Raw genomic sequence first — 16868 nt, 5'->3', positions numbered from 1 at the left:
CAGCACTTTGGGAGGCCGAGGCGGGCGGATCACGAGGTCAAGAGATCGAGACCATCCTGGCCAACACGGTGAAACCCCGTCTCTACTAAAAATACAAAAAAATTAGCCTAGCGCGGTGGCACATGCCTGTGGTCCCAGCAACTCGGGAGGCTGAGGCGGAAGAATCGCTTGAACCCAGGAGGCGGAGGTTGCAGTGCTCCGAGATTGGGCCACTGCACTCCAGCCTGGTGACAAAGCAAGACTCCATCTCAAAAAAAAAAAAAAAAAAAAAAAAAAAAGATGCTTTTTTGAATCAGGGTCTCACTCTGTTGCCCAGACTGGAGTGCAGTGGCATGACCATAGCTCACTGGAGCCTCAACCTTCCAGGCTCAAACGATCCTCCTACTTGAGCCTCCTGAGTAGCTGAGATTACAGGCACATGGCAACATGCCTTGCTAATTTTTATATTTCTTCTAGAGACAGTGTCTCACTAAGTTGCCAGAGCTGATCTTGAATTCCTAGGTTCAAGTGATTCACCCACCTTGGCATCCCAGAGTACAGCTACTGCACTGTGCCCATGATATTTTCATTTTTTTGTTTTATTATTATTTTATTTTATTACTCTTTTTTTACACAGAGTCTCACTGTGTTGCCCAGGCTGGAGTACAGTGGCATGACCTCAGCTCACTGCAACCTCTGCCTCCCAGGTTCAACCAATTCTTGTGCCTCAGCCTCCTGAGTAGCTGGGACTACAGGTGTGCATCACCACTTCCTGGCTAATTCTTTTAGTTTTTTTTTTTTTTTTCTTTTTTTGAGACGGAGTTTTGCTCTTGTTCCCCAGGCTGGAGTGCAATGGCGTGATCTCGGCTCACCACAACCTCCACCTCCTGGATTTAAGCAATTCTCCTGCCTCAGCCTCCCAAGTAGCTAGGACTACAGGTGGGCACCACCATGCCCAGCTAATTTTTATATTTTTAGTGGAGACGGGGTTTCACCATGTTGACCAGGATGGTCTCAATCTTTTGACTTCATGATCCACCTGCCTCAGCCTCCCTAAGTGCTGGGATTACAGACATGAGCCACCGCTCCCAGCCTAATTTTTGTAGCTTTAATAGAGACAGGGTTTATCTATGTTGACCAGGCTGGTCTTGAACTCCTGGCCTCAAGTGATCCACCTGCCTTAGCCTCCCAAAATGCTGGGATTACAGGCATGAGCCACTGTGCCCAACCTCCATGATGTTTTATATAGCAAATTAAGACACTTTCCAAAACATCTCATACCAGTTGGTGCATTTTTTATGTTTGTTGTTGAAGGAATATAATAACTGTCACATAATTTTTTTTTACATAGATTATCTTGACAATGGTAATAATAAAATGGCAATTCAGCAAGCAGATAAACTGTTGAAGAAACATAAGGATCTGCATTGTGCTAAGGTAACTTCATTTGCCCTTCAGTTACTTATATTTGACAGCTTATATTTGTAATTCCATACCTTAAAGAGAAAGGATATTAAATCTCTTTACTATTTGTGTTTTTTCATTTTTTGAGACGGAGTTTCGCTTTTATTGCCCAGGCTGGAGTGCAATGGCACGATCTTAGCTCACCGCATCCTCTGCCTCCCGGGTTCAAGCGATTTTCCTGTCTCTGCCTCACAAGTAGCTGGGATTACACATGCTACCACCATGCCCAGCTAATTTTGTATGTTTTTTAGTAGAGACGGGGTCTCTCTCTTTTTTTTTTTTCTTTTTTCTTTTTTTTTCTTTAAAGACGGGGTTTTGCCATGTTGGCCAGGCTGGCATTGAACTCTTGACCTCAGGTGATCCGCCCGCCTCAGCCTCCCAAAGTGCTGGGATTACAGGTGTGAGCCACCGCGCCTGGCTTGAGATGGGGTTTCTCCATGTTAGGCAGGCTGGTCTCGAACTCCTGACCTCGGGTGATCCGTCTGCCTCAGCCTCCCAGAGTGCTGGGATTATAGACACGAGCCACTACACCTGGCTATTTGTGTTTTTTCTCGGTACTTTTTTAGGTCAGTTTTTTTCATGGTCAGTTATATGCCACAAGTGATACTTCCTTTTTTTTTTGACTTTTTTTTTTTTGAGTTGGAGTTTTGTTCTGTAGCCCAGCTGGAATGCAATGGCACGATCTTGGTTTACTGTACTCTCTGCCTCCTGGATTCAAGCGATTCTCCTGCCTCAGCCTCCTGAGTAGCTGGGACTACAGGCACGTGCCACCACGTCTGGCTAACTTTTTGTAATTTTAGTAGAGACGATATTTGACTGTTAGCCAGGATGGTCTCTATTTCCTGACCTCGTGATCTGCCTGCCTTGGCCTCCCAAAGTGCTGGGATTACAGGCATGAGCCACTGTGTTTGGCTGTGATATTTCAATAAAAGCTTGCTGTTTATTTATTTGCATATTACTTACCTAATTTAACTATTTTATCTTCACAGAATCCTTTTAAGCAATATTGTGCACTTTTTTTTTTGAGACAAGGTCTCTATCACCAGTCTGCAGTGGAGTAGCATATCTATGGCTCATTGCGGCCTTGGCCTTCTGGGCTTAAATGGTCGCCTAGGCTGGACTGCGGTGGCATGATCACAGCTCACTGCAGCTTCGACCTCCTGGGCTGAAGTGATCCTTCTACCTCAGCCTCTTGGGTAGCTGAGACCACAGATGTGCACCACCACACCTGACTAATATTTAAGCTTTTTGTAAAAATGTGGTCTCACTATGTTGCCGAGGCTAGTCTTGAACTCATGGGCTCAAGCAATCCTCTCGCCTCGGTCTTCCAAAGTGCTGGGGTTACATTCTTGAGCCACCACATCTGGCCTGTTGTTTTGCTTCAAATTTTTCCTACAGATAAAAGGTCTCACTCTGTTGCCTAGGCTAGTCTCAAAGTCCTGGGCTCAAGAGGTCCTGCTGACTTAGTCTCCCATAGTGTTGGAATTACAGGCATGAGTGCACCATCCCAGGCCTATTGTTTCTTTTTTTTTTTTTTTTGGAGACGGAGTTTCATTCTTGTTGCCCAGGCTGGAGTGCAATGGCGCGATCTCGGCTCACCGCAACCTCCGCCTCCTGGGTTCAGGCAATTCTCCTGCCTCAGCCTCCTGAGTAGCTGGGATTACAGGCACACGCCACCATGCCCAGCTGAATCCTTTTTTTTTTTTTTTGAGACAGGATCTCATTCTATCGCCTTCGCTGGAGTGCAGTGATGTGATCAACCTCCTGGGCTCAAGCGGTCCTCTCATGTCAACCTGTCAAGTAGCTGGGTGCATGCCAGTGCACCCAGCTAATTTTTTATTTTTTTGTAGAGATAGAGTCTCATCATGTTGCCCAGACTGGTATCGAACTTCTGGGCTCAAGTGATGCGCCCATCTTGGCCTCCCAAAGTGCTGCGATTACAGACGTGAGCACCACACCTGGCCTGAAACTCGGTGTAGTATATCGGCAACCTAGGCATACCTTAACGCATGTGCTTTCAGATCGGCTCTCTTTGGTTCATATTTCCTTTTCTGTCCTTTTAAAAACTGATTTTTTCTTTTGTTACTATCAGGTTTTAAAGGCAATTGGTTTACAGAGAACTGGAAAGCAAGAGGAAGCCTTTACTCTGGCACAGGAGGTGGCAGCCCTTGAACCCACAGATGACAACTCACTGCAGGCACTGACTATCCTTTACCGGGAGATGCACCGACGTATGTTTCTTTCTTTTCGTTCTTTTTGGATATTTCTGATTGAGTTATCGATTTGTCACCCATGATTTGAACGGATGACAGTAGGTAGAATAATGCATTAGCCAGGGTTTTCGGGAACTGTAGATAGAAAGGATCGTTTACAAGCATTAGGATCCTTGAATTGGAATGAGGATCAAAGTGACTTCGTTTGTGATATTTTGATTTGCCGAATGGAGACCTCACCCTTATTTTCACTTTTTAATATGGAAAATGTCAAGCAGATAAAAATAGAATAGAATAATAAACTTTACTGTTCTCTTTATCCACCTTCAGCAATTAACACATGGCCCATTTTATTTTGTTTACACCCTTTCCCCTGCCAGATTATTTCAGAGCATGTCCTAAGTAGTCCACCATTTCTTCTGAAATAAAAGTTTTTATTGTTAATTTCTTAAATATTTTATTGTGAAATAATACATATTTTTCATAGTACATATTAAAAAAGAATCTATGTCACATATCAGTAAATTTGATGTAGAAGAGTGAAAACTCATGAACCTACCACCTAATTTTTGTTTTTTTTGAGACAGAGTCTTACTCTGTTGCCCAGGCTGAAGTGTAGTGGCGCGATCTTGGCTTACTGCAACCTCTGCCTTCCAGGTTCAAGTGGTTCTCCCACATCAGCCTCCCAAGTAGCTGGGACTATGGGCACGCATCACCACGCCCGGCTAATTTTTTTGTATTTTTAGTAGAGACTGGGTTTCACCATGTTAGCCAGGATGGTCTCGATCTCCTTACCTTGTGATCCACCCGCCTCAGCCTCCCAAAAGTGCTGTGATTATAGACGTGAGACACGGGGCCCGGCCTAATTTTTTTTTCTTTTTGAGATGGAGTCTTGCTCTGTCACTCAGGCTGGAGTGCAGTGGCTCAATCTCAGCTTACTAACAACCTCTGCCTCCTGGGTTCAAGTGATTCCTGCCTCAGCCTCCTGAGCAGCTGGGACTACAGGCACGTGCCACCACGCCCAGCTCATTTTTTTTTTGTCTTTTGTGTGTGTTTTTTTAGTAAAGACGGGGTTTTCATCATGTTAGCCAGCATGGTCTGGATCTCCTGACTTTGTTATCCGCCTGCCTCGGCCTCCCAGAGTACTGGGATTACAGTCGTGAGCCACAGTGCCCGGCCCCCCTACCACCTAATTTAAGAAATGGAGCATTTTGGACACGTCTTTGTAGCAATATGTAAGAAAAAGAGAGGGAAAAAAAAGAAAGAAATGGAGCATTGTTCGGTGTGGTGGCTCATGCCTGTAAATCCCAGCACTTGGATGGCCGAGACAGGTGGATCATTTGAGGTCAGGAGTTTGAGACCAGCCGGGCCAACATAGTGAAACCCCGTCTTTACTAAAAATACAAAAATTAGCTGGGCATGGTGGTGTGCACCTGTAATCTCAGTACTTGGAAAGCTGAGGCAGGAGAATTGAAACCTCCACCTCCTGGGTTTGTGCAGTTCTCCTCCCTTGGTTTCCCAAGTACCTGGGATTATAGGCATGTACCACCATGCCCAGCTAATTTTTGTATTTGGCTTTTGTTTTTTTTGAGATGGAGTGTCGCTCTGTTGCCAGGCTGGAGAGCAGTGGTGCAATCTTCACTCATTGCAACCTAACGCCTCCCGGGTGCAAGTGATTGTTCTGCCTCAGCCTCCTGAGTAGCTGGAAGTACAGGTGTGCACCACCATGCCCAGCTAATTTTTGTATTTTTAGTAGAGATGTGGTTTCACCATCTTGGCCAGGATGGTCTCAATCTCTTGATCCGCCCACCTTGGCCTCCCAAAGTACTGGGATAAGAGGTGTGAGTGAGCTACTGTGCCTGGCCGATTTTTGTATTTTTAGTAGAGATGGGGTTTCACCATGTTGGCCGGGCTGGTCTCAAACCACTGACTTCATGTGATCCACCTGCCTTGGTCTCCTAAAATGCTGGGATTACAGGCATGAGCCACTGCGCCTGGCCTCCTCAATCAATGTTATTTGTCCTTTTACCTACCAAGAGTTACTTGCTATTCTGAATACTTTTTATTCTCTTGCTTTTCTTTTAATGTTTATTACATTTGTTTCTCTTAGTAATACATTGTTAGTTTTGCTTAATCTTAAACTTTATGTTAGTGTATCTGTATTATTTGTTAGTGTATCTGTACTATATATATTCTGTGACTTGCATTTTTGATCTAATAGCCAAATGACTGTAGTTAATTCATTTTTATTACCATAAAATGTTTCACTGGGTAACTACGTTACAATATTTAGGATTGGAATTGTGAAGTCATGGGGTAAGTGTATGTTTAGCTTAAAGAAAGGTAATGTCAACTTCTTTTATAAATAGAACAGCGGTTTTTTTTAGTTCTGATTGCTTCACATGCTTGTCAACACTTGGTATTCTTTCTCTCTTCATTCATTCAGATGCCTCAGATTGTAACACTTGGTATTTGTAACCTTAAATATTTTCCTCAATCTTTTTTTTTTTTTTTCCGAGACGTGGTTTTGCTGTGTTGCCCAGACTAGTTTTGAATTCCTGGGCTCAATCAACTCACCTGTCTCAGCCTCCCAAAGTGCTAGGATTATAGGCATGAGCCAGTGTACTCAGCCTCAATTTTGTTTTTAATTGTTAAGAAAGATAAAACTTAGGAGTTGAGGTATTACATCTGAATTTTTTTTTTTTTTTTTAAAGACGGGGTTTCACCAATATTGGTCAGGCAGGCCTTGAACTCCTGATCTCAGGTGATCCGCCCACCTTGGCCTCCAAAGTGTTTGGATTACAGGCGTGAGCCACCGCGCCTGGCATATATATGAATATTTAAGGGTTATATTGATTTGGGGATATGGATTCTTCTCAAGTGTTTAAAAAAAAATCATTTACTCCACAAATATAGTTGGAATGTTTCTCTATGACTGGTATTCTGTCATAGTGAAAGATAAAAGATGCACTTTGGGCTGGGTGTAGTGGCTCATGCCCGTAGTCCCACCATTTTGAGAGGCTGAGGTGGGTGGATTACCTGAGGTCAGGAGTTCAAGACCAGCGTGACCAACATGGAGAAACCCCCCATTTCTACTAAAAAATACAAAATTACCTGGACATGGTTATCTCAGCTCCTTGAGAGGCTGAGGCAGGAGAATCGCTTGAACCTGGGAGGCGGAGGTTGTGGTGAGCCAAGATTGTGTGGAGTGCAATGGCACAGTGAAACACTGTTTCAAAAAAAAAATTTCACTTTCCGCTGTCATGTCACTCATAGTCTATAAGGAGAAATAGATCAATAGACAGTGTACTATGCTATGTATTAATAAATGCTGCAATTTAGCCTGGGCAACGTGGTAAAACCCTGTCTGTACAACAAATAAGGCAGTCGTGGTGGCACGTGCCTGTAGTCCCAGGTACTTGGGAGGCTGAAGTCAGAGAATCACCTCAGCTTGGAAGATTGAGGCTACAGTGAGCTGTGATTGTGCCATTGCATTCTAGCCTGGGCAACAGAGTGAGACCCTGTCTCCAAAAAAAGAAAAAAAGGCTACAATATACTTATATAAGATTCCAAGATGGAAGAGGGAGGCAGTGATCAAATTGCAGCGGAGGAGCAGAGATGGTATTTAGCCAAAGTCTTACAGTTCAGCTTACATTTTAATTGGGTCTTGGCTGATGTTCACTGAGTATAAAAGAGAGGAAAGGAGAATTCAGGCAGAGGGATGAATGTAGAGGCTTAGAGGTATGTATGATACAACCCAGAGAATCTGGTGGAACTGCAGATAGTTTGTGGCTACATGATAAAGTGCTGCGGGAAAGAGGAGACAGAGGCCAGATCCTAGAGGGTCTTACATGTTGTAAATGTTATGAGGAGGCTTGACTAATTCCATGCTTCATCCAGACACCACCTAACCAAGAGATGAGTGATGATTGGATGAGGCAAAGCAGATACTTCTTCCATAATAATAGGAGACATCTATTTCTGCCAAATAGGAAGAATGCTATTAGAATTTTCTTGAAGTATAACTTAAATCTTATTTCTCTTTATCTTAGCGGAGTTAGTTACAAAACTTTATGAGGCAGCTGTGAAGAAAGTTCCCAATAGTGAGGAGTATCACTCTCACCTCTTCATGGCCTATGCCAGAGTGGGTGAATACAAGAAAATGCAACAGGTAATTTGATCCCCAAACCTACTGGGCTATGGGATTTACTATTAGAGATAAAAGTCTCTTTTGTGTGATTTAACTGCACTGAATGTCTGTGTGTGTGTGTGTGTGTGTGTGTGTGTGTGTGTGTGTGTGTGTGTGTAGAATTGAATTTATGAATTTTTTTGTGTGGAGGTCAGTCGTTTTCCTTATGTGTTTAAAGTTGAACTATTACTCAAGTTCTTTAAATGTTTTATTTGGGAATAAGTTGATTGCTCTTTTGTGGCCTAATGGTATGTTTTGTTTGGTTTTGGTAATTCAGCTTCAAATTGTCCCACTGCATCAGGTTGCTGAGAAATTTTCAGAAAATGGGCAGATAGACCAGAGCAAAAAATAAACAATTATGGAAAGAGTAACTTTAAAGTTTACATCTAGTTTGTAAATTTTAACTGTTGATAGCTTGCTAAGATTTTTAAATCCACCAGGGGAAAAATCTCTGTTGTCTGGGATTTTTAATTAATTAATTAATTTTTTTTGGCTGAGACAGCTTATTTACTATGCTAGCTACCATATTTTAGGTATTCTTTACATACATCTGAAGGAGCCTCATTTGAACACATTTGATAGGTTGTGGGTAAAGCTGACATCTCACAGAAGTGAAACTGTCACTATTAAGCCTATAAATGGTTATGATATCAAGCAGGTTTTTTTTTTTTTTTTTTTTTTTTGAGATGGAGTTTTGCACTTGTTGCCCAGACTGGACTGCAGTGGTGCGATCTTGGCTCACTGCAACCTCCACTTTCTGGGTTCAAGTGATTCTTCTGCCTCAGCCTCCTCAGTAGCTGGGATTACAGGCACACACCATCACGCCCAGCTAATTTTTGTATTTTTAGTAGGCACGGGGTTTCACCATGTTGGTCAGGCTGGTCTTGAATTTCTGACCTTGTGATCTGCCCGCCTTGGCCTCCCAAAGTGCTGGGATTAACAGGCGTGAGCCACCGTGCCTGGCTAATTTTTATACTGTCATTGTTGCTACTTAAGGAAGTTACAATTTCTTAGTTTAAGTACGTTTATTTTGAGTGTGGAATGTCAGTCTGAGGTAATAGGTATTTCACAAATTTAATGTCATATGGATGTAGGTTTTTGTTTGATTTGCTTACTGCTGATTTTCCTTTGGCTAGGGTAGCATCTGCACAATAATTATTTGTTAAGCATATGAATGATTTGTATAAACTGGTAGAGGTAGGAGGGAGGGAAACTTAAGAGCTGCTGCTGCCCCAAATGACATCTCTGGCTGGTGATATCTAAAACCACCATAAATGAAGAGTAGCTAGTTATTCATATGGTGATAAGGCTTTCCTTTTTCTATAAGTGACATTCCCATTCTGAGTCACCAACTTAGATCCATGTTTTTAAACTTGTCTGTCATAAAAATTTTCCTGTTTCAGCAGATTATCAGAGCCTGAAAAATCATAGGGTGTGGACATGAAATTTTGGCATTGCATTTTATATTAAAAATTTATATTCTGATCTTATGTATTTATTTCTGTATGTTATACTAAAAGTGTTTTCCCATATTCTCAAGTAAAATGGATTTTGTAACTTTTATTTATTTTTGAAAATTTATTCATTTTTTGTAGAGATGGGATTTCGCTGTGTTTCCTGGGCTGATCTGGAACTGCTGGGCTCAACAGTTCTCCTGCCTTAGCTTCCCAAAATGCAGGGATTACAGGCCTGAGCCGCTGTGCCCAGCTGGTTTTCTAAGTCAAAAAAAAAAAAAAATTATTACTTTTTCTTTTGATCGTAAAGGCTTCCTAGAGATGAGTGGAATTTCCTAACATTTTTCATTCCATACCTGTGGAGTATATGTACGCCAGTGTTAGAAACAGGTACCTCAAGCCGTCTTAGACTCTCCTATCCTGTATGTCCTTGTTGTCTCCAGATCATCTTCATTCTACCTCTGCTGTATCTTTTTTTTTTTTTTGAGATGGAATTTCACTCATGTTGCCCAGGCTGGAGTGCAGTGGTGCAATTCGCCCCACTGCAACCTCCACCTCCAGGGTTCAAGAGATTCTCCTGCCTCAGTTCCCCAAGCGACAGGCACTCGCCACCATGCCCAGCTAATTTTCTTTCTTTCTTTCTTTCTCTTTGAGACAGAGTTTCGCTGTTGTTGCCCAGGTTGGAGTGCAGTGGCGTGATCTTGGCTCACCACAACCTCCGCCTCCCAGATTCAAGCGATTCTCCTGTCTCAGCCTCCCGAGTGGCTGGGATTACAGGCATGCGCTGCCACCCCCGGTTAATTTTGTATTTTATTACAGACAGGGTTTCTCCATGTTGGTCAGGCTGGTCTCGAACCCCTCACCTCAGGTGATCTGCCTGCCTTGGACTCCCAGAGTGCTGGGATTACAGGCTTGAGACATTGTGCCTGGTCCTAATTTTCATATTTTTAGTAGAGACAGGGTTTTACCACATTGGCCAGGCTGGTCTCAAACTCCTGCCTCAGCCTCCCAAAGAGCTGGGATTACGGGCATGAGCCACCATGCTGGGCCTCTGCTGTATCTTTCCAGGTCTCTTTTCTATTTGATCTACCCCATCCTGGTTTCATGTCTCATCACCTCACATTTTCTTTCTTCCTATTGTTTATTCCCAGTAACTGCTAAGATGTTATTCCTAGACAAGTATAGATTTATACATATTACTTCTCTATTCTATATAGACTCTTTTTTTAATACCTTACAACAAAAGTATTTTGGTTTACCTTTCAACGTTTTTCCTATTACTCCTTGTTTTAGCCAGACATCCTGCTTGTTCTTATCAACATAAGTCCCTTGACTTTCTTTAATTGTTTTTTGTTCAGACTTGTTTTTTTCCTACTTTGAGTTGATTCACTTGCCCATTCATCTCAAATATTTGTAGTTTTATATGTATCTTCACTATACCCCATCTCCCCCATCCCCCAGATGTTCTGTTTAACCTTCAAAGTCATGTAAAAGGTGGCTACTTTGGAAGTGTGTTAATGATAAAGCTCCCGTCTCTACTTTCCCTTAAAGAAAGAGAAGGTAAGGAAAAGAACAACTTTGCCTTCCTAGGAAACACCCTAGCATGGTGTTTTGCATAGAACATTTATTTTTATTTATTTATTTTTTTGAGATGGAGTCTCGCTCTGACACCAGGCTGGAGTGCAGTGGTACAATCTCGGCTCACTGCAACCTCTGGCTCCGTGTTCAAGTGATTCTTCCTCCTCAGCCTCCCAAGTAGCTGGGACTACAAGCGTGCACCACCACGCCTGGCTATTTTTTGTATTTTTTAGTAGAGATGGTGTTTCACCATGTTGATCAGGATGGTCTTGATCTCTTGACCTCATGATCCACCCACCTCAGCCTCTGAAAGTGCTGGGATTACAGGTATGTGCCACTGCACCCGGCCAGAACATTTATTTTTATTATTATTTTTTAAATTTTGAGATAGGGTCGGTCTCTGTTGCCCAGGCTGGAGTGCAGTGGTGTGATCACAGCTGACTGTAGCCTTGACCTCCCCGGGCTCAAGTGATCCTTCCACCTCAGCCTCTCGAGTAGCTGGGACCACAGGTGCATGCCACCACACCTGGTTAACGTGTGTGTGTGTGTGTGTGTGTGTGTGCGCCTGTGTGTGTCTGTGTAATTTATAGAGACAAGATTTCACAATGTTGCTCAGACTGGTCTCAAACTCCTTGGGCTCAAGCGATCCTCCTGCCTCACCCTCCAAAAATGTTGGGATTACAGACATGAGTAATCATGCCTGGCCAAGGACATTAATTGATTGATTGATTGATTGATTGGAGACAGAGTCTCGCTCTGTTGCCCAGGTGCAGTGGCGCAGTCTCTGCTCACTGCAGTCTCTGCCTCCTGGGCTCAAGCAATTCTCCTGTCAGTCTCCCGAGTAGCTTGGATTACAGGTGCCCACGACCACACCTGGCTTATTGTTGTATTTTTAGTAGAGATGGCCTTTCTCCATGCTGGCTGGGTTGGCCTCGAACTCTTGACCTCAGGTGACCTTCCAGCCTTGGCCTCCCAAAGTGCTGGGATTACAGGCATGAGCCACTACGCTTGGCCCAGACATTTATTTTTATTGCTAAATACATTTCAGTCATTTATGTATTGTCTTCTCCCTCGCTTTTAAGTGCCTTTGGGGCAGGGACTTGATCTTTGTGTCTTTGGCAGGAATAGATAGTTTCTTTTACTTCATAGGAGCTCCATGTAATTTTTGAAGTAGATTGGTAGTAGGCAAAAGATTAAAAAACATATAAAAATTAGCGGATGGAGTTCTTGGCATCAGTTACTAGTTGGCTGATTTAAGACAGAATCCCAATCATGCTTGAAGAGGTCCACTTTATTCCTTTTTAAGTGTTTCTGCTTTTAAGCATTTGTGTTTTATACATTTCATAATGAAAGATTTCAGTTCTAATTACTGGAATCTTGAGGAAACCTTATTTTCCTAACCTAAGGAAGAATTTTTGAATTATGACATGGTAATATTTTCTGATTGAAGTTTAAGTGTATTCTCTGGGCTTGTTTATTTGTTTTTACTAATAACTGGTTAGTATGGTGTTTTTAGTAAAGTTTATCGATGTACAATTACGAGGCAAATGTTTTGTTTGCTTTGTAGTCTTCTAGAACTATAGTGGATTGCAGGGAATTCTAGAAATATTGGACTTTAAGTTTAGAAGGATCTGGTTCAGAAAGTGAAATATCTCTCATAATATGAAAATTCACCTTTGTGATTACTGCTATTACTCTAGCCATCAAGTCACTAGGCATTTACACTAACTGGGATATGTACGTACCTTTCTGTCCTCCTAAGAAACTTTCTGCCATGTATCTAGATCATTAATTGCCCTCCGTATGGTGTTTTCTAAATAAAATATTTATGGTTCTCTTTCAGGCTGGCATGGCTCTATATAAGATTGTCCCCAAAAATCCCTACTACTTTTGGTCTGTGATGAGCTTAATTATGCAAGTGAGTATGGCATTCAGAATGGGATTGAGGTTTGCTTTTATGTTTTATATAGTCATTGTCCTCAGTGTGCCTTCTGAACTTATTTTAGACAAGATCCTGCTCTGTCAGTCAGCCAGGCAGGCGTGCAATGGTGCAGTCATAGCTCACTGCTGCCTTGACCTCCTGGGCTTAAGCGATCCCTCTACCTCACCCTTCCAAATAGCTGGGACTACATGTGCATACCACCTCACCTGCCTAATTAAAAAAAAGCTACTTTTTTTTTATAGATGCAGGGTCTTGCTCTTTTGACCAGGCTGGTCTTGAATTCCTGGGTTCAAGTAGTCCTCCTGCCTTAACCTCCCAAAGTGCTGGGATTACAGGCATGAGCCTCTGCATCTGGCTGTGAACATTTTGTGTAATGTGTTGCAGCATGTCAAACAGGGACTTTATGTGTTGTCAGTTAAGTTAGGGATTTTGAGTATTTATGAGTTGGTATATTAGTTTATTTGTGCAGCATGGACTGTATTTCCCTTGAATCTCTGATCTATTTCAAGCATGAGCCTTGAAATGTTTGATATTACAACTTGTGGTTTGCCTTTAAGACAATATTGTTGGTTAGTGAAGGCTCATTGAACTGGGTGGCCTTCTTTTATTGCTTCTCCTTTCTGAGCCTCAGTTTGCTGTTTTGCAGAAAGGAGACAGTTCTCTCCCACGGACCGAGAGATTCTATATAGGAGATGATGAGGAGGAAGTAATTAAAAGTAGTGATTAAGAACGGATGTTATGGGGTCTGCCTTCATACACTAGCTTTACCACATGTCTTAAAGAGAGCTGTTGGAGGAAACTCTTAGCCTTAATTTCATTTTTTTTTTCCTGTTGTCCAAGCTACAGTGCAGTGAACTCAGCTTACTATACTACCTGGGTTCAAGTGATTCTCATGCCTCAGCCTCCTGAGTAACTCTTAGCCTTAATTTTTTTTTTTTTTTCTGTTGTCCAAGCTAGAGTGCACTCATCTTACTGTACCTCCTGTGTTCAAGCGATTCTCATGCCTCAGCCTCCTGAGTAGCTAGGATTACAAGCATGCACCACCACACACACCCAGCTAATTTTTTTTTCTTCTTCAGTAGACATGGGGGTTTTGCTGTGTTGGCCAGGCTGTTCTCAAACTCCTGGCCTCAAGGTATACACCTGTCTCAGCCTCCCAGAGTGCTAAGATTACAGACATGAGCCACCACGCCTAGCCTAACCTTAGTTTCCTTATAAAATAAGCATAATAAGCATAATACCTTGAAAGGTTTTTTTTTTTTTTTTTTTTTTACAAGGATTAAGTGAGTTGTGAGCAGAATCTGGTGTTATTAACTTTATTAATTTAATCTGTTAATTTTAGTTACCAATTTAAGGTAACCAGCTACTAGTAAACTGTGTAATAGAAGGAATTGGCATTTCTCTTTTTCTAATGTGAACATCTTAAACATACCTGGAATGCTTTCCTCTTCAAATACCTGATAATACTCATTATGTATAATAAACAGTATAGGCATGCTCCCTCTTTACATACTTCTAGAAAAATGTATAAATAACCTACTTAAATGCTAGGTTGTATTGTAGGAAGCTCAGTATTTCAAGAACACATAGGATAATGAATCTGGAGTAAGGAAATCTTATAAAGCAAACCACTGTCTAATGTACCTCCTTGGCAGGGAATTCAGATTGGGTCTGATATTTGACATGGTGGATTGATAATTATGTGCTCAAGTCACAGTAATGGTCTGCATGTTAATATAAATAGTGCAAGCAAGGGAGAAATTAGAATGAAATGTTATTTTTCTTCTTTCAGTCTATATCGGCACAGGATGAAAACCTCTCAAAAACAATGTTTCTGCCCCTTGCTGAGAGAATGGTAGAAAAAATGGTGAAAGAGGACAAGATAGAAGCCGAGGCTGAAGTGCGTATTTTAAGCCCTAGTTTTGTGTTTTCATTTTTTTTTTCTAGTGCTACAATAGTATGTTACGATATTATAAACTGTTGTTTTGTTCCAGTTTGATAGCTGGGTCCTCACTCTTGGCCTTCAGGTAAATATGAAGCGCTCAGCTTAGGTCTAATGATCACTGAGCTGTTTGCATCAAGTTCTGTAGGCTGAGATGTGTATAGACGGGAGAGATTTAGATGGAGAAGACCCTGTTACCTGCTTCTTACTGTCAGTTTCATCTCATTTGAAGATATGCTCTATTAAATGACTATTTAAAAACCTGTAAATGACTGTCTTTTTATTACTGAAAAGTTTCAGACATTACACTTCTTGTTTTTCTTCCTTGTAAGGTTGAACTTTATTATATGATCCTGGAACGTTTGGGAAAGTACCAGGAGGCCTTGGATGTCATCAGAGGGAAATTAGGAGGTAATTAAAAAAATTTTTCTTGAAGCTTTTTTTTTTTTCCTATTTAATCATGAAAAATGTTTATTGTAGAAAATTTCCACATAAGGACATAAAGACATAAAAAAACACCTTTGATATTTTGTTATATTTTTCCAGACTTTTCTGTACATAATAAATTAATTTTTTTAGTAGTAGATCGAAAATAAATTTATTTTTAAAAATTTTTACTTGAAAATAATTAACAGATTCAGAAACTTAAAGGAGTGTGAAAGATTATGCTCCAGATCTCTAGCCCTCTTCCTCTAGGTTTTCTTGCAGTTATCCTTTATATTCTTCTAAATATTTATTTTCCCCACTTTTTTTTTTTTTTTTGAAACAAGTGAAAACAGTATACCTGGCTCATAGAATAATCTTATTCAGTTACACAATGTTTTTATTAAAAAAATTTATTTTCTTTAAAAATTTTAAATTAATTAATACCCCTCTAGTCAGGATTCATACTCTGTAGATATAACAAACATTCCTTCTGTATTTACCTGTCTGTCTTATGAAGGCATTTGAGTTTGTGACCTCTGCTCTTATACCCATTATTTATTTTTATTATTTATTTATTTTAAAGAGATGAGGTCTCACTGTGTTGCCCAGGCTGGACTTGAACCCCTGGGCTCAAGTGATTCTCCTGCCTTAGCCTCCCAACTAGCTAGGACTATGGGCATGCACCACCACACTGGCTCCATTATTTCTTTCATTTTTTGAGACAGAGTCTCGCTCTTTCGCTAGGCTGGAGTGCAGTGGCACAATCTGAGCTCACTGTAACCTCTGCCTCCCAGGTTCAAGCCATTCTCCTGCCTCAAGCCTCCCGAGTAGCTGGGACTGCAGGCACGTGCCACCATGCCTAGCTAATTTTTGTGTTTTTAGTAGAGACGGGTTTTCACCATATTGGCCAGGATGATCTCTATCTCTTTTTTTTTTTTATTTCGCTCTTGTTACCCAGGCTGGAGTGCAATGGCGCGATCTCGGCTCACCGCAACCTCCGCCTCCCGGGTTCAGGCAATTCTCCTGCCCCAGACTCCTGAGTAGCTGGGATTACAGGCATACGCCACCATGCCCAGCTGAATTTTTGTATTTTTAGTAGAGACGGGGTTTCACCATGTTGACCAGGATGGTCTCGATCTCTTGACCTCGTGATCCACCCGCCTTGGCCTCCCAAAGTGCTGGGATTACAGGCGTGAGCCACCGTGCCCGGCCCGATCTCTATCTCTTGACCTCATGGTCAGCCCTCCTCAGCCTCCCAATGTGCTGGGATTATAGGCATAAGCCACCATACCCAGCCTCCAATATTTTATTATTATAATAGTATTTTCTAGAGATAAAAGTTCACTGCGTCACTCTCTTTAATGACTGTCCAGTGTTCCACAGTGTGAATGTAGATAATTTACTTAACCAGTTCTTGATGGATATTTAGACTACTCACAATAAACTTTTTTTTTTTTTTTTTGAGATAGGGCCTTGCTCTGTTACCCAGGCTGGAATGCAGTAGCACCATCCCAGCTCACTGTAGCCTTGACCTCCTAGGTTTAAGTGATCCTCTCACCGCAGCCTCCTAAATAGCTAGGACTCCAGGTGTGTGCCACCATACCTGGCTAATTTTTGTAATTTTTGTAGAGACGCGGACTCACTATGTTGCCCAGGCTGGTCTTGAACTCCTAGGCTCAAG

The 16868-nt window shown here is 41.7% G+C and overlaps 1 protein-coding gene across 2 annotated transcripts in view; it reads left to right on the top strand.

Annotated features, from left to right (window-relative positions):
- Positions 1-16868, top strand: part of NAA25 (N-alpha-acetyltransferase 25, NatB auxiliary subunit) — an 82858-nt gene that overhangs the window by 18198 nt on the left and 47792 nt on the right. The window contains exons 2-7 of one of the 2 annotated variants that reach the window (XM_032240052.1): positions 1331-1416; positions 3536-3674; positions 7709-7827; positions 12721-12795; positions 14612-14719; positions 15094-15172. In XM_032240052.1, the coding sequence (XP_032095943.1) occupies positions 1331-1416; positions 3536-3674; positions 7709-7827; positions 12721-12795; positions 14612-14719; positions 15094-15172 (606 nt within the window). The remainder of the gene's footprint in view (positions 1-1330; positions 1417-3535; positions 3675-7708; positions 7828-12720; positions 12796-14611; positions 14720-15093; positions 15173-16868) is intronic. The other variant, XM_032240061.1, reaches the window with a different exon arrangement.

This window comes from Sapajus apella, unplaced genomic scaffold, assembly GCF_009761245.1.
Source record: "Sapajus apella isolate SASKATOON/1434 unplaced genomic scaffold, GSC_monkey_1.0 scaffold2, whole genome shotgun sequence".
NCBI lineage: Eukaryota > Metazoa > Chordata > Mammalia > Primates > Cebidae > Sapajus > Sapajus apella.
This window is presented reverse-complemented; position numbering and strand designations above follow the sequence as displayed.